General features: G+C 39.4%; 1 protein-coding gene across 1 annotated transcript in view; it reads left to right on the forward strand.

The window, feature by feature from the left end:
- Positions 1-19358, forward strand: part of si:dkey-27h10.2 — a 38403-nt gene that overhangs the window by 5391 nt on the left and 13654 nt on the right. The window contains exons 4-7 of the mRNA XM_034189322.1: positions 993-1037; positions 1201-1283; positions 1370-1466; positions 2087-2173. Of these exons, the coding sequence (XP_034045213.1) occupies positions 993-1037; positions 1201-1283; positions 1370-1466; positions 2087-2173 (312 nt within the window). The remainder of the gene's footprint in view (positions 1-992; positions 1038-1200; positions 1284-1369; positions 1467-2086; positions 2174-19358) is intronic.

The raw sequence follows: 19358 nt of genomic DNA on the forward strand, positions 1-19358 counted from the left end.
TTCCAGTTACTGGGGTCCTCAGCACTGAAGCAGCTACATGCTGACTCATGCTCAGCATTGCCATGATGTTGTAGTTGACATTCCCTCACAATCCAGAGGAGGGTTTTCTTTCACCAAAACATCAAATCAAGGCTTACATATCAGATGTACCTTCTGGCAAATTGTAGCTGAAGTTTCAGGTCTTCTTTTTAACAAAATCCTCCTCTATACCACTTCATCATGAAGATATATAACTGGGGATACAAAATGCACAATATGCACCTTGCACAATTTCTCCAATCACAGGCAGAGAAGCCTGTAACTTCTTATGGGTTGTCTGGATGTCTTAGTTGCTTTCCTCACTCTTCTGCTTCTTGCACAGTCACTCAGTTTTTGAGAACTGTCTACTCCACACAGATTTACCAGAGTGCCATACTGTTTGTATTTCTTCATAAGTGATGTAAATAAAGTTCAAGACATATTCAGTAACTTGGAAATGTTCATGTATCCATCCCCTGACTTGTCTGAAGAAAACTAGCAATTATACTAATCATTTACAGGTATTATACCAAAGTGGCTAATTATTTATGCAACCCATCATCTTGGCTTTTATATTTTTAATTAATTTATATCAAGTTGTAGAAATGTACTTTCAATTTGAGTCTAAGGAAGATAATTTTAGAAATTTTTATATTGAGAAGCCTGATTTACTTTTTGTATTTGAAATATATAAACAAATTAAAATGCGTGAAATACCAAGGGGCTGAATACTTTTGCAAGCCACTGTATTATTTTTTAGTTTTAATTTTCTATTTCTCATTGTTTTCAGGGTTTATAGTTGACTTGATAAGTGAACAGAATCATTAAAGCGCCTTTCTGAATCAGAGCTTTGTATGATTCCATGCCATTACAATTTTTGTTCTTGTGTTTTTGTTGAGATAACGAATTTGTTAACAAAAAAAAAAACAAAAAAAACAAAAAAAAAAATCAATGTTCTTTTGTACTTCTGTCAGCTACCACTGTCAAACCAGAAACCTCAAGAAGCGGTGGCAACACAGGTGAGTGACATTTAAACATGCCTCACCATCTCAGTGTCGCATTGTGGTTCGCAATGTGCTGTTAAAAAATAATGGATTGATATTATGTTACTGTTACTGCATTATATCGTTGCATAATTTTACTGCATAATGTTACTGTGACCATATGTATTACCTCCCTAAGGCATCATCATCATCATCGTGCTGATGATTATTGCAGCCATTGTGTTTGTACTTGTCTGCTACTTTGCACGCAAAAGAGGAAGGGTAAGTTTGATTCCTGCCACCACAACTATACACTGATGTGACTAAGGTGTGGTGGCTCTGATGTGCATGTGCTTTTTGTTTGACAGCGCTACTCTGTTGACTTTGCTTCCAGACCAGATGAAGCAAACATCCCTCTGAGCGCCATAGAGCCTGAAGTGCCTGCAGGCGCTGCACCACAGAACGGTGTGTCCAACATAGACACAGCTGAAGAACATACGGTCCATAAGCATTTGGACAGTGACACATTTTGTAATTTTTTCCTCCGTGCACCACAATGGAGTTGAAACAATCCAGATGTGATTGAAGTGCAGACTATCAGCTTTAAGTCAAAGAAGACGTAAACCCTGTATATAGACCCTGAGGCCCATATCACAGCATGAACTAGAAGGCATCAAAGCCATTTTTGTACACAGTTCAGTTATTGTCAGAGGCCACAGGTTTAATGTCTTTTCTTGTACTAACATCCTTCTCTGTTCGACTCCACCATGTAGCTGAACCTGGCAATCCAACAGACAAACGCTGTACTATGCACAGTTTCTCCACTTCCAGCCACAGACGTCCATAACTCCTGCAGAGTTGTCTTGGTTGTCTTGGTGGCTTCCCTCACGAGTTTCCTTCTTGCCTGATCACTCAGTTTTTCACGCCTGCCTATTTCAGACAGATTTGCTACACAGCAGTAGCATGTGTACACAAGCAAAATTACAAAAATTGTGTATGCGCAACCAGAAAAAAATGCCCCCCAAAAATAAACAGAGTGTTTTCTTAAAGTCGTCTATACTCAGACCCCTGTGTGTGTTCTTCAGGCTTACAGACATTTGAGAATGCAGACACAACTACAAAAGCTGCAGAAGAATCAGAGGCGGCACCAGTAGCAAAGGAGGAAGAGAAAGGTCAGTCCAAACACTAAAGCTGTGACTGATTTCAGCTTTAACAGGGTTTTTACAAAGCAGATACAGAACACTTGCTTGAATTACTGGAAACCTGGATGCTAAGTTATAAGCAGTTTACACATAAGGTGTGAGACATCCTGTTTTGTAAGATCAGTTAGTCAGAATAAAAGGAAGTATGTTACATGACAACTTGCTACATCATTTCAAACTCTGATGCTGTAAAATAGCAGGAACGCTCATGTTGATGCTTGATTTGTGGAAGGTGTCTGCTAATCCTGACTCATACAGCTAAAGACGTTCAGTGAAAATTTTGAAATATGTTCCACAGGAAGCAAAGGCAGAGCTGAATAACAGTTCCTCATTATCAAAGCAGAAAAACTGAAGATGGTATGTGTAATGCTCAAGTCCATCACTGAATGGAAATGGAGGTTAAATTAACAAATTCCAAGCCTCATCAACTTGCTGCAACTGCAGAACAAGCCTTTTGCTGGTGCATATGTTAAAAGAAAATGTTATCCAACATTATTTGACCAGATGTCACTTTAAAGGATTCTTGCTCCAAAACATGATGGAAAAACCACATACTGATTAATTCACTTGAAGGACAGTGGTGGGTACAACTAACCAAAAAGTTAGCTTCAATAACAATTAATCCGCTAACTGAAAAGTTCATTTTTATAAAGCTAAACCAATAAACCCCTAAAACATTTAGTGGACGTTACAGATAAAAGCTAAACCGAAAACTTTCAGCATTGACTTCAGTACACTAGCAGCTATTGACACAACAACGAGCCAACGCTGCTGTGTTAGATCATTCTTTTTTCAGCAAGAGACCTGGTGACCAGAAAGAAGGGAAAGAGAAGAGCAAAAGGGAAAAAGGAGGAAAATAAAGATAATTTCTCTTCACACCATCTCTCCACACTCGCTGGCATATCACTCAAGTCATGCACAGGCAGACAGTTTTGACTTATGGTTAAAAATTTTAAACAAACTAATTCCAGACAAGTTATTTAAATTGGCTCACGATTCCAATTGAGTGAGCAAAGGTTTCAGCAGCAGGATTGTTTTCCACCGGCGCGGCTTTACCGAGGCCCGAGGTGTCAGCGCACATCCACCGGCGCGGCTCAACCTGAAGCCCGAGGCGTCAGCGCAGTTCCACCGGCGCGGCTTTACCGAGGCCCGAGGCGCCAGCGCGGAGTTATCTGACCATGGGTCCGAAGAAGGCACTGACGGCGGAGGAGGGAGACGATATCAAAAAGTCCCTGGACTTTTTGTCTGAGGAAATCTCTGTTGTTAAAATGCAGCAGAAATCCATTATGGAGCTGGTGGAAGAAGTGAAGGCTCTCCGGATCCAGAATGCCGAGAAAGACCGGCGTCTGGTGTACCTGGAGAACCGTGTTGCGGAGTTGGAACAGTACACAAGGATGAACGACGTTATTATTACAGGAATTCATAATAAACCTCGATCCTACACACGGGCGGTGTCAGAAGACAGTGGAGGGGAGGCCAATGAGCAGGAGGCCAGCTCAGTGGAACAACAGGTGGCTGACTTCCTGCAATCTAAAGGTATTCAAATGGACTGTAATAACATTGAAGCGTGCCACCCCCTGCCCAGGAGAGAGGATGGAGACAAGCGAGCTGTTATAATGAGGTTTGTCAACAGAAAACATAAAATGGCATTGTTAAAACAGGGACGGAAACTTAAAGGAACAAACATATTCATCAATGAACATCTGACCAAAAGAAACGCAGACATCGCCAGGAAAGCTCGTTTCTTAAAAAAGCAGGGAAAAATTCAACAGACATGGACATCCAACTGCAAAACATTTATCAAATTGAATGGAACACCAGAACAAGCGAAGGTTATGGTAATCAGGAACATCGAGGATCTGGACAAATACGACCAATAAGGTATGAGGACACAAACACATCACAACACCATGACACAGACCAGAGGAACCTATTCATCTACTACATCATCTACATCTGGAGACAAGAAGGATATAACTCAAAGGATTGCTGATCATGGAAAAGTAGAACTGAGAACATTTAAATACACAGACCACAATGTACTGGACTTGGAGCACGATATAGACCCGGACAATAATTTCTTCTCAAATATCAATGACAGTTGTTGCTATTATACAGATGAACAGTTTAATCGGATCATTAAAACGGATAACAAATTATCAATAATCCATTTCAACAGCAGAAGTCTATATGCAAACTTTAACAACATTAAAGAATATTTAAGTCAATTTAAAAAAATATTTAACATAATTGCTATATCAGAAACATGGATCAATGAAGATAAAGGAATGGATTTTGAACTGGATGGATATGAATTTAATTGTGTAAACAGAAAGAATAAGAGTGGAGGAGGAGTGGCTGTGTATGTGGATAAGAACATGGATTATAAAATAGTAGACAATATGACAACTGTGATTGATAACTTATTAGAATGTATAACTATTGAAATATGTGAAGAAAAAAGCAAAAATGTATTAGTCAGCTGTATATATAGAGCACCAGGATCTAGTATTGAAACATTCACTGACTGTATGGGGAAAATGTTCTCAAAAACTAATCAAAAAACTGTGTTCATTTGTGGTGACTTAAATATTGATCTGCTCAATCCAAATAAGCATAAAATAACAGATGAATTTATCAGTATAATGTACAGTATGAGTTTATATCCAAAAATCACCAGGCCAAGCAGAATTACATCCCATAGTGCTACCTTAATTGATAATATATTCAGCAATGATATTGAGAATAACACTGAGTGGATTATTAATCAATGACATTAGTGATCATCTACCAGTTTTCATCGTTTATAATAGAAACCATCGGCGGAATCAGCCAGAGGAGAAAATAAAATACAGGCAAGTGCGGACAGAGGAAAACATGAACACACTAAAGAAGGATTTACAGGAGCAAAACTGGGAAAAGGTATACAGTGAAAGTGATGTTGATAGTGCATATGAAACTTTTTTACAAATATTTACATCATTATATGATAAAAAATTGTCCAATTAAACAAGACTACAGAAAACAAAAAAATCCAAGCTCGACCATGGATGACGAAAGGGTTACGAAATGCATGTAATAAGAAAAATACACTGTATAGAGAATTCATAAAACTAAAGACTAAAGAGGCAGAAAATAGATATAAGAAATACAAAAATAGATTAACTAATATTATATGGGTATGTAGGAAGGAATATTATAGTAACATATTATATAATAACAAAAACAATATTAAAGGAATATGGGATATATTAAATAGCATTATCAAAAATGGTAATAAAAAACAGAGTTACCCTCAGTATTTCATTGATAATAATGTCAAGAAGGAAAATAAGGATGAGGTAGTCAACGGTTTTAATAATTTTTTTGTAAATATTGGACCAAGCTTGGCAGAAAAAAATCCCAATTCCCAACCTGAGGATTGGGATAATAATCTCATAGAAAGAAATCCCTGTTCAATGTTCCTCACAGCAGTGGATGGAAAAGAAATTATAGACATTGTGAATAATTGTAAATATAAAACATCTACCGATTTAAATGAAATTGATATGGTGGTGGTAAAACAGGTCATTGAATGGATTGTAGAACCATTAACATACACTCAACAAAAATATAAACGCAACACTTTTGGTTTTGCTCCCATTTTGTATGAGATGAACTCAAAGATCTAAAACTTTTTCCACATACACAATATCACCATTTCCCTCAAATATTGTTCACAAACCAGTCTAAATCTGTGATAGTGAGCACTTCTCCTTTGCTGAGATAATCCATCACACCTCACAGGTGTGCCATATCAAGATGCTGATTAGACACCATGATTAGTGCACAGGTGTGCCTTAGACTGCCCACAATAAAAGGCCACTCTGAAAGGTGCAGTTTTATCACACAGCACAATGCCACAGATGTCGCAAGATTTGAGGGAGCGTGCAACTGGCATGCTGACAGCAGGAATGTCAACCAGAGCTGTTGCTCGTGTATTGAATGTTTATTTCTCTACCATAAGCCGTCTCTAAAGGCGTTTCAGAGAATTTGGCAGTACAACCAGCCTCACAACCGCAGACCACGTGTAACCACACCAGCCCAGGACCTCCACATCCAGCATGTTCACCTCCAAGATCGTCTGAGACCAGCCACTCGGACAGCTGCTGAAACAGTCGGTTTGCATAACCAAAGAATTTCTGCACAAACTGTCAGAAACCATCTCAGGGAAGCTCATCTGCATGCTCGTCGTCCTCATCGGGGTCTCGACCTGACTCCAGTTCGTCGTCGTAACCGACCTGAGTGGGCAAATGCTCACATTCGCTGGCGTTTGGCACGTTGGAGAGGTGTTCTCTTCACGGATGAATCCCAGTTCACACTGTTCAGGGCAGATGGCAGACAGCGTGTGTGGTGTCATGTGGGTGAGCGGTTTTCTGATGTCAATGTTGTGGATCGAGTGCCCCGGTGGGGTTATGGTATGGGCCGGCATCTGTTATGGACGAAGAACACAGGTGCATTTTATTGATGGCATTTTGAATGCACAGAGATACCGTGACGAGATCCTGAGGCCCATTGTTGTGCCATACATCCAAGAACATCACCTCATGTTGCAGCAGGATAATGCACGGCCCCATGTTGTAAGGATCTGTACACAATTCTTGGAAGCTGAAAATGTCCCAGTTCCTGCATGGCCGGCATACTCACCGGACATGTCAACCATTGAGCATGTTTGGGATGCTCTGGACGGGTGTATACGACAGCGTGTACCAGTTCCTGCCAATATCCAGCAACTTCGCACAGCCATTAAAGAGGAGTGGACCAACATTCCACAGGCCACAATTGACAACCTGATCAACTCTATGCGAAGGAGATGTGTTGCACTGCATGAGGCAAATGGTGGTCACACCAGATACTGACTGGTATCCCCCCCCCCAATAAAACAAAACTGCACCTTTCAGAGTGGCCTTTTATTGTGGGCAGTCTAAGGCACACCTGTGCACTAATCACGGTGTCTAATCAGCATCTTGATATGGCACACCTGTGAGGTGGGATGGACTATCTCAGCAAAGGAGAAGTGCTCACTATCACAGATTTAGACTGGTTTTTGAACAATATTTGAGGGAAATGGTGATATTGTGTATGTGGAAAAAGTTTTAGATCTTTGAGTTCATCTCATACAAAATGGGAGCAAAACCAAAAGTGTTGCGTTTATATTTTTGTTGAGTATACATCTGTAACTTATCATTTCAAACCGGTAAATTTCCCAATCAAATGAAAATAGCTAAGGTTGTGCCGCTGTATAAGACTGGGGATAGACACCACTTCACAAATTATAGACCTGTTTCTTTGCTTCCACAATTCTCCAAATTATTAGAAACGTTATTCAATAATAGATTAGACAAATTCATAAATAAACATAAATTACTTACTGATAGTCAATATGGATTCAGAGCACATAGTTCAACATCACTTGCATTAATAGAGTCAGTTGAGGAGATTACAAACGCCATAGACCACAAATTACATTCAGTTGGAATATTTATAGACCTTAAAAAGGCTTTTGATACAATCAATCATGACATATTAATCAGTAAACGTGAACAGTATGGGATTAGGGAGTTGGTGTTGCACTGGGTGAGAAGCTACTTAAGTAACAGAAAACAGTTTGTGAAGCTGGGGGAATATACATCGTCATGCTTGGACAATGCTTGTGGCGTCCCACAGGGGTCAGTATTGGGTCCAAAACTGTTTCTAATTTATATAAATGATATTGTCAATGTTTCCAAAATATTAAAATTAGTATTATTTGCAGATGACACAAGCATTTTTTGTTCAGGGGGGGATTTGCAGGAGTTACTGAGGAGGATCAGTATAGAAATGGGAAAATTGAAAATATGGTTTGACAGAAACAAATTATCATTAAACTTAAGTAAAACAAAATACATGTTATTTGGCTATTGTAATACAGACATACAGGTTCAGTTACAAGTTGAGGGGGTAGATATTGAAAGGGTACATGAAAATAAGTTTCTGGGGGTGATAATAGATGATAAGATAAACTGGAAGATTCATATAAAACATATACAAAGTAAACTGTCAAGAAGCATTTCAGTTCTAAACAAAGTGAAACATATTCTGGACCACAACTCACTCTGCATTCTTTACTGTTCACTGATTTTATCATATTTACAGTACTGTGCAGAGGTATGGGGTAATACTTATAAAGGTACAACACAATCACTATCAGTAATGCAGAAAAGAGCTATAAGCATTATTCATAATACTGGCTATAGAGATCATACAAATCCACTATTTTTACAATCCAAATTCTTAAAATTCAAAGACTTGGTTCATTTTCAAACAGTACAAATCGTGTATAAAGCAATAAACAATTTACTTCCAGCAAATATTAAAAATATGTTTTTTAACAGATCAGGGGATTGCAGTCTGAGGGGGAAATTTAATTTAAAGCATCAGTGAGCACAAACAACATTAAAAGGTTTCTGTATTTCTGTCTGTGGGGTGAGGATGTGGAACAGATTGGGAGTGGGGCTCAAGCAATGTCCAAGCATGAACCAGTTCAAACAGCGGTACAAAAATATGTTTTTTTCTAGGTATAGGGAGGAGGAAGGGTAATGAGGGTTAGGGTGTTTTTGTTTTTTGCTTCGGCTTGTAAATATATAGTATTTTGTATGTAAGTAGGTATGTGTAGGTGTATATTTATGTTTGTGTATATGTGTATATATATGTATGTGTATGTATATGTGTGTATATATGTATATATATGTGTGTGTATGTTGATATATATATATATATATATATATATATATATATATATATATATATATATATATATATATATATATATATATATATATATATATATATATATATATATATATATATATATCAGTTTAGGTGTGTAGGAATCTATGTGTATATGTGGCAAAGGGTATTACTGGTTGTGGGGAAGAAGGGGTAGGGATAAATAAACTGATGCTTCACCCTACCCCTTTTCGGACATGTTGGGTACACAGTAGGAACTTTTTTGTTGTTGTCTTTACTGATCTATCTTGTAATTGTTGTATCAAATGTTCGAAATAAATAGTTTTCATTCATTCATTCAAATTAATGTCATGGCTGTCATTTTATAAAGTGAAAATATTAGCTATATTATTATTAGTATTATTATTATATTAGCTTTTCATTTTAAAGTAATGCACTAATTTGAAAGGTTTTAGCGTTTAGACACATGTTGCAGTGCATTATTGGTAAATTAGTTATTGTGTTATACCAGTCAGTATAACACACAACTTACTGAAATGTGTGGTGGGTTTTACAAATAAATCTGTATTTGTAAATATGAATGAAATATGAATTTGAAAACTGAAAATTCTGTTTGTTAAGTGGATTCAGCACTTGTGGCAGAATTTGTTGCAGCAATTGTATTCACACTGCCATGAACACTCCCATCTACTGGCCAGTAGATGGCATTGGTATGAACCAACCACTCATGGCCACCATGCCGAGGGACATATTTTTAAGAAAAATCTAGGTACATATATTATAATCAACCTCTCCATAGCCTTATTCCAAAATGGAGTAAATAATTTTTTCCCTCAAAATTCTACTTACAACACCGCATAATGACATCACGAATAAGGTTTTTTGAATTTCTTTGCAAATTTATTAAAAGCAAAAACTGTTAACCCCCAAAACGTGAATCAGCTGCAAATCATTAATTATCCACAAACGTTGAATTGCAAAACATGATTACTGAAAAAATATCTCCTGAAATGTAACCACAGGTCTGGCAAAACGTAAGTCACAAAACATGAATTTCTTTATGGGTTGGTGTATGCAGTTGGCTGAGGAGCCAATGGTACAAACATCTGTGGGATTTTGACTGCACGCCTCTCAGTTTCACTGCACCATGGTGCTTCGCGCCACCCTTCGAGTCATGCACTTGGATGAACAATCCAATGCTTGGTGAATTCTGCTTCATGATGACAGGAAGAGTTGACATCGAAGGATCAAAAAAGGACCTCACTATGAATGCTTGGCTGCCACAAGCCAGTTGTCCCTGTGGTAACTTTTGCAACACTTCCTGCTTAAAACCCAAAAAGTCAGGAGGATCATGAGGTCCCGCTTTCACGGTCTGTATTCATACTGAAAATCAAGATCAAGCAAGGTTTTTCCCTTCTGCTCCACAAGAGGCTTCTGTCCTCCCAGAGTTTGACTTAGGACACCTGTGTTACCATTTGACAGGTGTACTGCCCCATCAAACTCCACACCTGCCACTGTCGCCGAAGCGTGTCACAACCAGCAGAGCCGGGCGCTTGACGCCAGAAGCGAGAGCATGCTTAGGGCTTGCCTGATGCTGATGATGCATCGTCCCTACATGCTTCACTGTGGGGATGGTGCCTGGTTTCCTCCAAACATGATGCCTGGTGTTCACACCAAAGAGTTCAATCTTTGTGTCATTAGACCAGAGAATTTTGTTTCTCATGGTCTGAGAGTCCTTCAGGTGCCTTTTGGCAAACTCCAGGCGGGCTGCCATGTGCCTTTTACTAAGGAGTGGCTTACATCTGGCCACTCTACCATACAGACCTGATAGGTGGTTTGCTGCAGAGATGGTTGTCCTTCTGGAAGGTTCTCCTCTCTCCACAGAGGAATGCTGGAGCTTTGACAGAGTGATCATCAGGTTCTTGGTCACCTCCCTGGCTAAGGCCCTTCTCCCCCAAAAGCTCAGTTTAGATGGACGGCCACCTCTAGGAAGAGTCCTGGTGGATGCAAACTTCTTCCGTTTACAGATGATGGAGGCCACTGTGCTCATTGGGACCTTCAAAGCAGCAGAAATGTTTCTGTACCCTTCCCCAGATTTGTGCCTTGAGACGATCCTGTCTCAGAGGTCTACAGACTATTCATTTGACTTCATGCTTGGTTTGTGCTCTGACATGCACTGTCAACTGAAGGACCTTATTTTAGACAGGTGTGTGTCTTTCCAAATCATGTCCAATTAACTGAATTTACCCCAAGTGGACTCCAATTAAGCTGTAGAAACATCTCAAGGATGATCAGTGGAAACAGGATGCACCTGTGCTCAATTTTGAGCTTCATTCAGGTTGGGACTCCGACGAGGGTGGTCGCATCTCCTCCACTCTCCCTTATCTCTCTGCTTTTAACCTTCAAGTCCCTACTTCACCAGTGTGAATTCCTCAAAACTATATTGGATTCTGGATCTATTGGACTACTATTGGATTAACCATGGAATTGATCAGCTGGTCTCTGAATGCTATTGACACCATTTTTTCTACAAGAAGGTCAGGACCGGGGATCCTGCCTGCCCAGATGGAATGTATCCTGCGGGCTATGTCCTCGACTCCTGGAGTTCCTGGCGTGTGGCATGCTTGGCGCCTTTCTCTGTTGAGGATGTCGAGGATTTATTAATTTTTGGTCTCATGGCAGCAGGGCTGGTACTTTTTGGCTTATGTGCTGCCCTGATCTACCGGAAAATTGGCAAGATGGCGGCATCAAGAACCACGGGCCCTCGCTTGTCTGTCATGATTAACAAGGTTGGCAAGGCAGTGCATTCTCAGACTGCGTTGACTCTTGAACTCAGATGCAAATTGGATGACACCTTGGAGCTGATGCATGCCTTGCAGTTGAAGCTGAAGGTTTCGGAGGCCGGTGAATATTCTTAATTCATAATTCATAAGAGGAATTTATTCAGGCTCTGGTGAGATTATTCGGCTCCATTCTTATCTCCACAAGGACAATAAACTGACAGACTTACATATGGACTGAAGCATGCTCCAGTTTTCTCCTCTTACCTCTCTTCCTGCCCCTCCCCCCCGCGGCAGACCCCCGTTCTTCCCAAGCTGGCAGGTTGCGCGACTTGACAGTTGCAGCAGCTACCAACACACTCACATCGCCTCAATTGGAAAACGGACTGTTTCAAGTTTAGCTCACATAAACAATGTCAAATGTATATGTGTTGTCTTAATTCTGATGTGTGCCATTATTACGGTAAATAAGTAATAATTGTAGATCAATTAAAAGCTATCTATCTATCTATCTATCATGACAAAGGCTGTGAATACATGTGATTTCTTAGTTTTCTATTTTTAATATATTTGCAAAAATCTCTAAAAAAAACTTTTGCATGTAGTCATTATGGGGTATTGTGTGTAGAATTTTTGAGGGAAAAAATCATTTCATTCATTTTGGCATAAGGATATAACATTAAAGAATGTGAAAAAAGTGAAGCGCTGTGAATACCTTCTGGGTGCACTGTACATTCTTTATTTAATGTCATATTACAAAGCAAATTTACCAAGCAAGTTAAGATTAGTAAAACATGGAGTGATATCTTACCCTACAATTACTAGATTATTTTTTTTTATCATTTCTGGCCCCAAATGAGGTCAGACCGATTACAATGCCACAAAAAAGTACCTTGAGAGATAAATGGTCTTCACTGAATAATCCATCCATTAAAAAAAAACTTAGTTCATCATCCTTGACATCAGAAAAAAGAGATGAGGGAGGGCGGATTAAAAAAATCTTAGAAACAGAGAAGAAACAATACAGTCAAATTGTGAGGCTTGGAACTATGACAAAACCAGCCTCACAGTTCTGCAATAGTACTTCATTAACATCCACAAAAATATGTACATAATACCAGAAGTATTGTACAAAAACAAAAAACTCGTGGGCCGGACCAAGCGGCTGGAACTACTGAGCACGAGTGCAACCTCAGTGGTCCAGCATACCACATGCAAACTGGCTGTAAATAACACTCATGGTTGCCTCGGGGGGATCGTTCACTCCGTACCATGCCTTCAGTTTCTTGGCTTTGTCAGCAATCTGTATCATGATAAACGGCATCGTCCTCACATGTGTGGTAAGTTCTGGGTCCAGCTTGGTAAACTTCGGGCGTCTTTGGCCAAAGCACACTCGCCACATAGCAGACATGCTGGTCCTTGCACCATCTGTACCACTGTCAATAAAATTAGCCCCCCCCCCCCCCCCCCCCCAAAAAAAAAAAAAACTGATGAGGGCTGATTTTGGCATGTGGGTGGGGATGTTTTTTTTTTCGTTGTTGTTGTTTTTTAATGGGGCCTAATGCAATATGTGAAGAAACCTGTTTTGAAGTACCTTGATGTTTGAGGTTAACTGTTGAGCATTACCTTGACTACGCTTCCCTCAACATTATCCAACATGCTATCTGGTTGCATGCTGTAAATCAAGGCCAAAAGTCATCAAATTTAAAAATTCAAGCATGGACAAATGGACACAACCATACTCTACCTTCTACTCCAGCGAGGTTGGCACTTATTTCAAGTTGTTTAATGGAACACAGGCACTCAAGCATTACCATGGTAACAGACTCACTTCACCCATTACTGTATTTTCAAAACTATAAGTTACATCAGCATATTAATTACATCTGTCCAAAATGTCTCATGGAAAGGAAAAAATATATATGAGTTGCACCAGTCTATAAGTAGCATTTATTTTTAAAACATGGTGCTATTGTTTCATGCAAGAAGTAGCAAAATGAATTTAAATGGAGCATGATTTATTTGTAATGCGAACACTGTGTTAGTGAGAAGAAGCTAACGGGGTGATTGTTATATGAGGCACAAAGAACTCAAGAAACTGCTTCTTGTCACCACTTGTCTGTTCAGAGATGAATATATGTACATTTACCTCACTGAATGTAATTAAATGTTTTAAAATTCTATATACGCTTTGAAAACATTACAGTTAGATTAACCTTATCTTAGCAGTCCTACTTGTTGCTATTCTGGCTCTCACACACAGTCCAAAGAAGAGTAGTGCCAAGGGGTATGAAGGTTATTCCCTCTATTTATTCAAGAGTGTGGTCTTTCAGTTTGAGAGCACAATTTATTATTTTCATTCATTCAAGACACAGCACACCTCTTTAGTCAGATTTTGTTCTTATTATTATTATTGTTCTGTGGCAGTTTTCATCCAGCTTAATGGTGCATTACCACCACTTTCTGCCCCAGAGTAGGAAATATAGTACCTCAGTTCACAGCAGCAGATTGTCACATGTAGATGATGCCATCTTGTGGCCACAGATGATAATGCAATATTTTTCCTTTTATGTTTTTTCAGAATATAAATCATAGAACCTCCTAAACTAATAAAAAACATGGTACTTGGATCTCAGTATTCACTGAAGCTCAAGAGCAGATGTTTTTGCCTCAAATTACTCAGTGACCCCAAGCTTGTAATTAATCTAAGTGAACATATTTCCTGAAAATGACCAGAAACAACTTTTTGACCTTTGCCCCCTATGGAAATAATCCCTTGCATTACTGCCATAAAAGGTCAGCAAATCAATTGATTTTGAGAAATGTAAGAATTAAACTAAATAAAATGTAAATAATCACAGTGGAGTCAATATCTTTCTTGATTGCAGAGTGTCAGTGTATATCTGGAGTTGTGTCAATGACAGGCATCAGGCACAAAACCTGTGTCAAATCAATCAGCTGTTGTAACCCTGAGCAAAAGGAGAAACAGCCAAAAGATACTGTAAAGCAGGAGGCCAATGGTTTTGCATGATGGAAATAGTTTGACACCAAAATCAATATTCTATTAAAAAATGTATTTGGGGAGAGGGGGCGTGGCCTAATATTTGGCTAGTTGTTATACTGATTTCTTTGTTTTTCTGAATTAATTGCCCCTGTTGCACTCAGAGGTCACCCAAGCTGGCGTTCACAGGTAGACGGTGCAGTCACGTCTGGACCTGCCTCTCTGCCCGGGGCCACACTTTGCTTAAAAGGACAGCATTGATGGCCACTTCAGAAAGCAGCTACTTTCAAATAGCTCTCTTACTCTCACAGGAAAGAAATGAAATGTTTAGGACACCTCACAACAATCACCCACCTGGGTTTGCTCAAGATGTTATGATTCAGCTCTGAGTGCTTTCCAGTGCACTCAAATTTGCAGTTAACCATTTTAAAATTTCTGCAGCAGTATTTTTTCCTCTAACATAAAGGGATTTCTGTAACAATCTTGTTTCCACTGGCACAATCTCACCTGATTTAAATGTACCTTCTCACCTCATCCTGGCATGTAACCCCTAAACACTTCTGAGGGGGATCCTTCATGGCTTCCCTCATCAACCTCCTTTGTGCGTGGCTGCTTATTTTTAAGGACAGCCTGCTGCACTGTGGCACAATTTTCATTTCTTAATACCCAAATTTGCTGAATCTTAAAGGATATGTAATATCAGTAATCAAATTTAGACCTGTAATCAGAAAATGACTTAAATAATGAGGGAATAACTAACACATGGCTGTAAAACAGCCCAGAACATATAGTGCATCCAGAAAGTACTCACAGCTCTTCACTTTATCCATACTTTTTTATGTTACAGCCTTATTCCAACATGGATGAAATTCATTTTTTCCTCAAAATTCTACACACAATACCCCATAATGCCAATGGGGAGAAAAGTTGTTTTTTATTGTTGTTGTTATTGTTTGTTTTAGATCTTTGCAAATTTATTAAAAATAAAAAAACTAAAAAATACGTGTGCATAAGTATTCACAGCCAAAACTGAGCTCAGGTGCATCCTGTTTCCACTGACCATCCTTGAGATGTTTCTACAGCTTAACTGGAGTCCAGCTGGGGTGAATTCAGTTGACTGGATATGATTTGGAAAGAAACACACCTGTCTACATATAAGGTGTCACAGTTGACAGTGCATGTCAGAGCACAAATCAAGCATGAAGTCAAAGGAATTGTCTGTAGACCTCAGAGACAGGGTTGTCTCGAGCCACAAATTTGCGGAAGGGTACAGAAATATTTCTGCTGCTTTGAAGGTCCCAGTGAGCACAGTGGCCTCCATCATCCATAAATGGATGAAGTTTGGATCCACCAGGACTCTTCCTAGAGCTGGACACTTGTCTAAACTGAGCAATCAGGGGAGAAGGGCCTTAGTCAGGGAAGTGACCAAGAACCTGATGGTCACTCTGTCAGAGCTCCAGGATTCCTCTGTGGAGAGAGAAGAACCTTCCAGAACGACAACCATCTCTGCAGCAAACCACCAGTCAGGCCTGTATGGTAGAGTGGCCAGACGGAAGTCGCTCCTTAGTAAAAGGTACAGTTTGTCAAAAAGGCACCTGAAGGACTCTCAGTCTATGACAAACACAATTGTCTAGTCTTCAAAGATTGAACTCGTTGGCGTGAATGCCAGGCATCATGTTTGGAGGAAACTAGACACCATCCCTACAGTGAAGCATGGTGGTGGCAGCATCATGCTGTGGGGATGTTTCTCAGCAGCAGCAACTGGGAAACTAGTCAGGTATGAGGGAAAAATGAATGCAGAAATGTACAGAGACATCCTGGATGAAAACCTGCTCCAGAGCGCTCTTGACCTCAGACTGGGGCGAAGGTTCATCTTTCAGCAGGACAATGACCCTGAACACGCAGCCAAGATATCAAAGGAGTGGCTTCAGCACAACTCTATGAATGTCTTTGAGTGGCCCAGCCAGAGTCCAGACCTGAATCTGACTGAACAGCTCTGGAGAGATCTGAAAATGGCTGTGCACTGATGCTCCCCATCCAACCTGATGGAGCTTGAGAGGTGCTGCAAAGAGGAATGGTCAAAACTGCCCAAAAATAGGTGCACCAAGCTTGTGTCATCATATTCAAGAAGACTTGAGGCTGTAATTGCTGCCGAAGGTGCATCAACAAAGTAGTGAGCAAAAGGGTGTGAATACTTATGTACAAGTGATTTCTTCTTTTTTTTATTTTTAATGTTTTTCATGTTGTCATGCTTGGGTGTTGTAGAATTTTTTGGAATAAGGCTGAAACATAAAAAAGTGGAAAAAGTGAACCACTGTGAATACTTTCTGGATGCAATATATATATATATATATTCAGTGAGAATCTCTTTACTGATTCCAGTGTGTGAGACAACACTGAAGAGTACATGCACACTTTTAGCTGAAATATACAGTAGTGTTCAGAATAATAGTAGTGCTATGTGATTAAAAAGATTAATCCAGGTTTTGAGTATATTTCTTATTGTTACATGGGAAACAAGGTACCAGTAGATTCAGTAGATTCTCACAAATCCAACAAGACCAAGCATTCATGATATACACACTCTTAAGGCTATGAAATTGGGCTATTAGTAAAAAAAAAAAGTAGAAAAGGGGGTGTTCACAATAATAGTAGCATCTGCTGTTAACGCTACAAACTCAAAACTATTATGTTCAAACTGCTTTTTTAGCAATCCCGTGAATCACTAAACTAGTATTTAGTTGTATAACTACAGTTTTCATGATTTCTTCACATCTGCGAGGCATTAATTTTGTTGGTTTGGAACCAAGATTTTGCTCGATTTTGCTCGTTTACTAGTGTGCTTGGGGTCATTGTCTTGTTGAAATACCCATTTCAAGGGCATGTCCTCTTCAGCATAAGGCAACATGACCTCTTCAAGTATTCTGACATATCCAAACTGATCCATGATACCTGGTATGCGATATATAGGCCCAACACCATAGTAGGAGAAACATGCCCATATCATGATGCTTGCACCACCATGCTTCACTGTCTTCACTGTGAACTGTGGCTTGAATTCAGAGTTTGGGGGTCGTCTCACAAACTGTCTGTGGCCCTTGGACCCAAAAAGAACAATTTTACTCTCATCAGTCCACAAAATATTTCTTTGTAACCTCTTCTGCACATGTCCTTTATTTAACAGAGGGACTTTGTGGGGGATTCTTGCAAATAAATTAGCTTCACACAGGCGTCTTCTAACTGTCACAGCACTTACAGGTAACTCCAAACTGTCTTTGATCATCCTGGAGCTGAACAATGGGTGAGCCTTTGCCATTCTGGTTATTCTTCTATCCATTTTGATGGTTGTTTCCCATTTTCTTCCACATGTCTCTTTTTTTGTCCATTTTAAAGCATTGGAGATCATTGTAGATGAACAGCCTATAATTTTTTGCACCTGTGTATAAGTTTTCCCCTCTCCAATCAACTTTTTAAATCAAACTACGCTGTTCTTCTGAACAATGTCTTGAACATCCCATTTTCCTCAGGCTTTCAAAGAGAAAGGATGTTCAACAGGTGCTGGCTTCATCCTTTTTTCACCGACAGGCGTGAAAAAACTCTCGCATGCCCACGAGGGTTCAAGCATGTCTGATGTAATCACACGATTCCAATCCATATGGTTTTTGAAAAAAATAATAAGGTCGGATACTTTTCTAGTAGACCTCGTATATATATATATATATATATATATACACACATATATATGTATGTGTGTGTGTATGTCTGTGTGTGTGTGTGTGTGTGTGTGTGTGTGTGTGTGTGTGTGTGTGTGTGTGTGTGTGTGTGTGTGTGTGTGTGTGTGTGTGTGTGTGTGTGTGTGTGTGTGTGTGTGTGTGTGTGTGTGTGTGTCAAAAGAAATAAGTTGTGATTGCCTGGGGCCCAGATGATTTTCAGGTTTGAAAATGGGCCACACCACTCTTAAGTTTAGGAACAGCTGCTGTATACTAATTGCACATGCTAATGACAAAAATATTTGAGTTTACAAAACTGGGCTGTAATGCAAACAGCCCAAAAGCAGCCCAAAACCTTTGCTTTTAAATTGGTCTTCAGCATAAACTTTTGTAACATTGTTTTAGGAAATGTACATACATGCATGTGCATTTTGTTTCATTCAGTAATGAGTAGTTTAAGCACATCTACTGCTATAAGCAACAGGTTGGTTGCCATTGTGTCCCAAGTCTAGAGCAATATCTCCACCTGGTGGATGTTTATCATTAAGGCAGGTACCACAGAATTTCTCCAAGAGCTCTAGCAATAAAATAAGTGTGAAACACATCACTTGTGTAAAAGCAATCATTCGTCAAGATGATGAAAAATATGTTAAACTAAAGGAACTCTGACCAAGTGACACATTGATTAACACATAGATGAACATAGAAACAAGCAATGGTAGAAAACACATGCAACTGGTTATGTGTTGGTGACATTTAAGGTGTATGATACGGACAAAAAAAAAAGCATTTAAATGGCTGCAGTGCAATTAAAGGTAAAGCATGTGGCCTTCAAGTCTGACTTGTCATTTCCTGTTGGTTGCCTAACACCAAAGTATCAACTTCTCAATTGCACA

Source organism: Thalassophryne amazonica, chromosome 15 (genome assembly GCF_902500255.1).
Source record: "Thalassophryne amazonica chromosome 15, fThaAma1.1, whole genome shotgun sequence".
NCBI lineage: Eukaryota > Metazoa > Chordata > Actinopteri > Batrachoidiformes > Batrachoididae > Thalassophryne > Thalassophryne amazonica.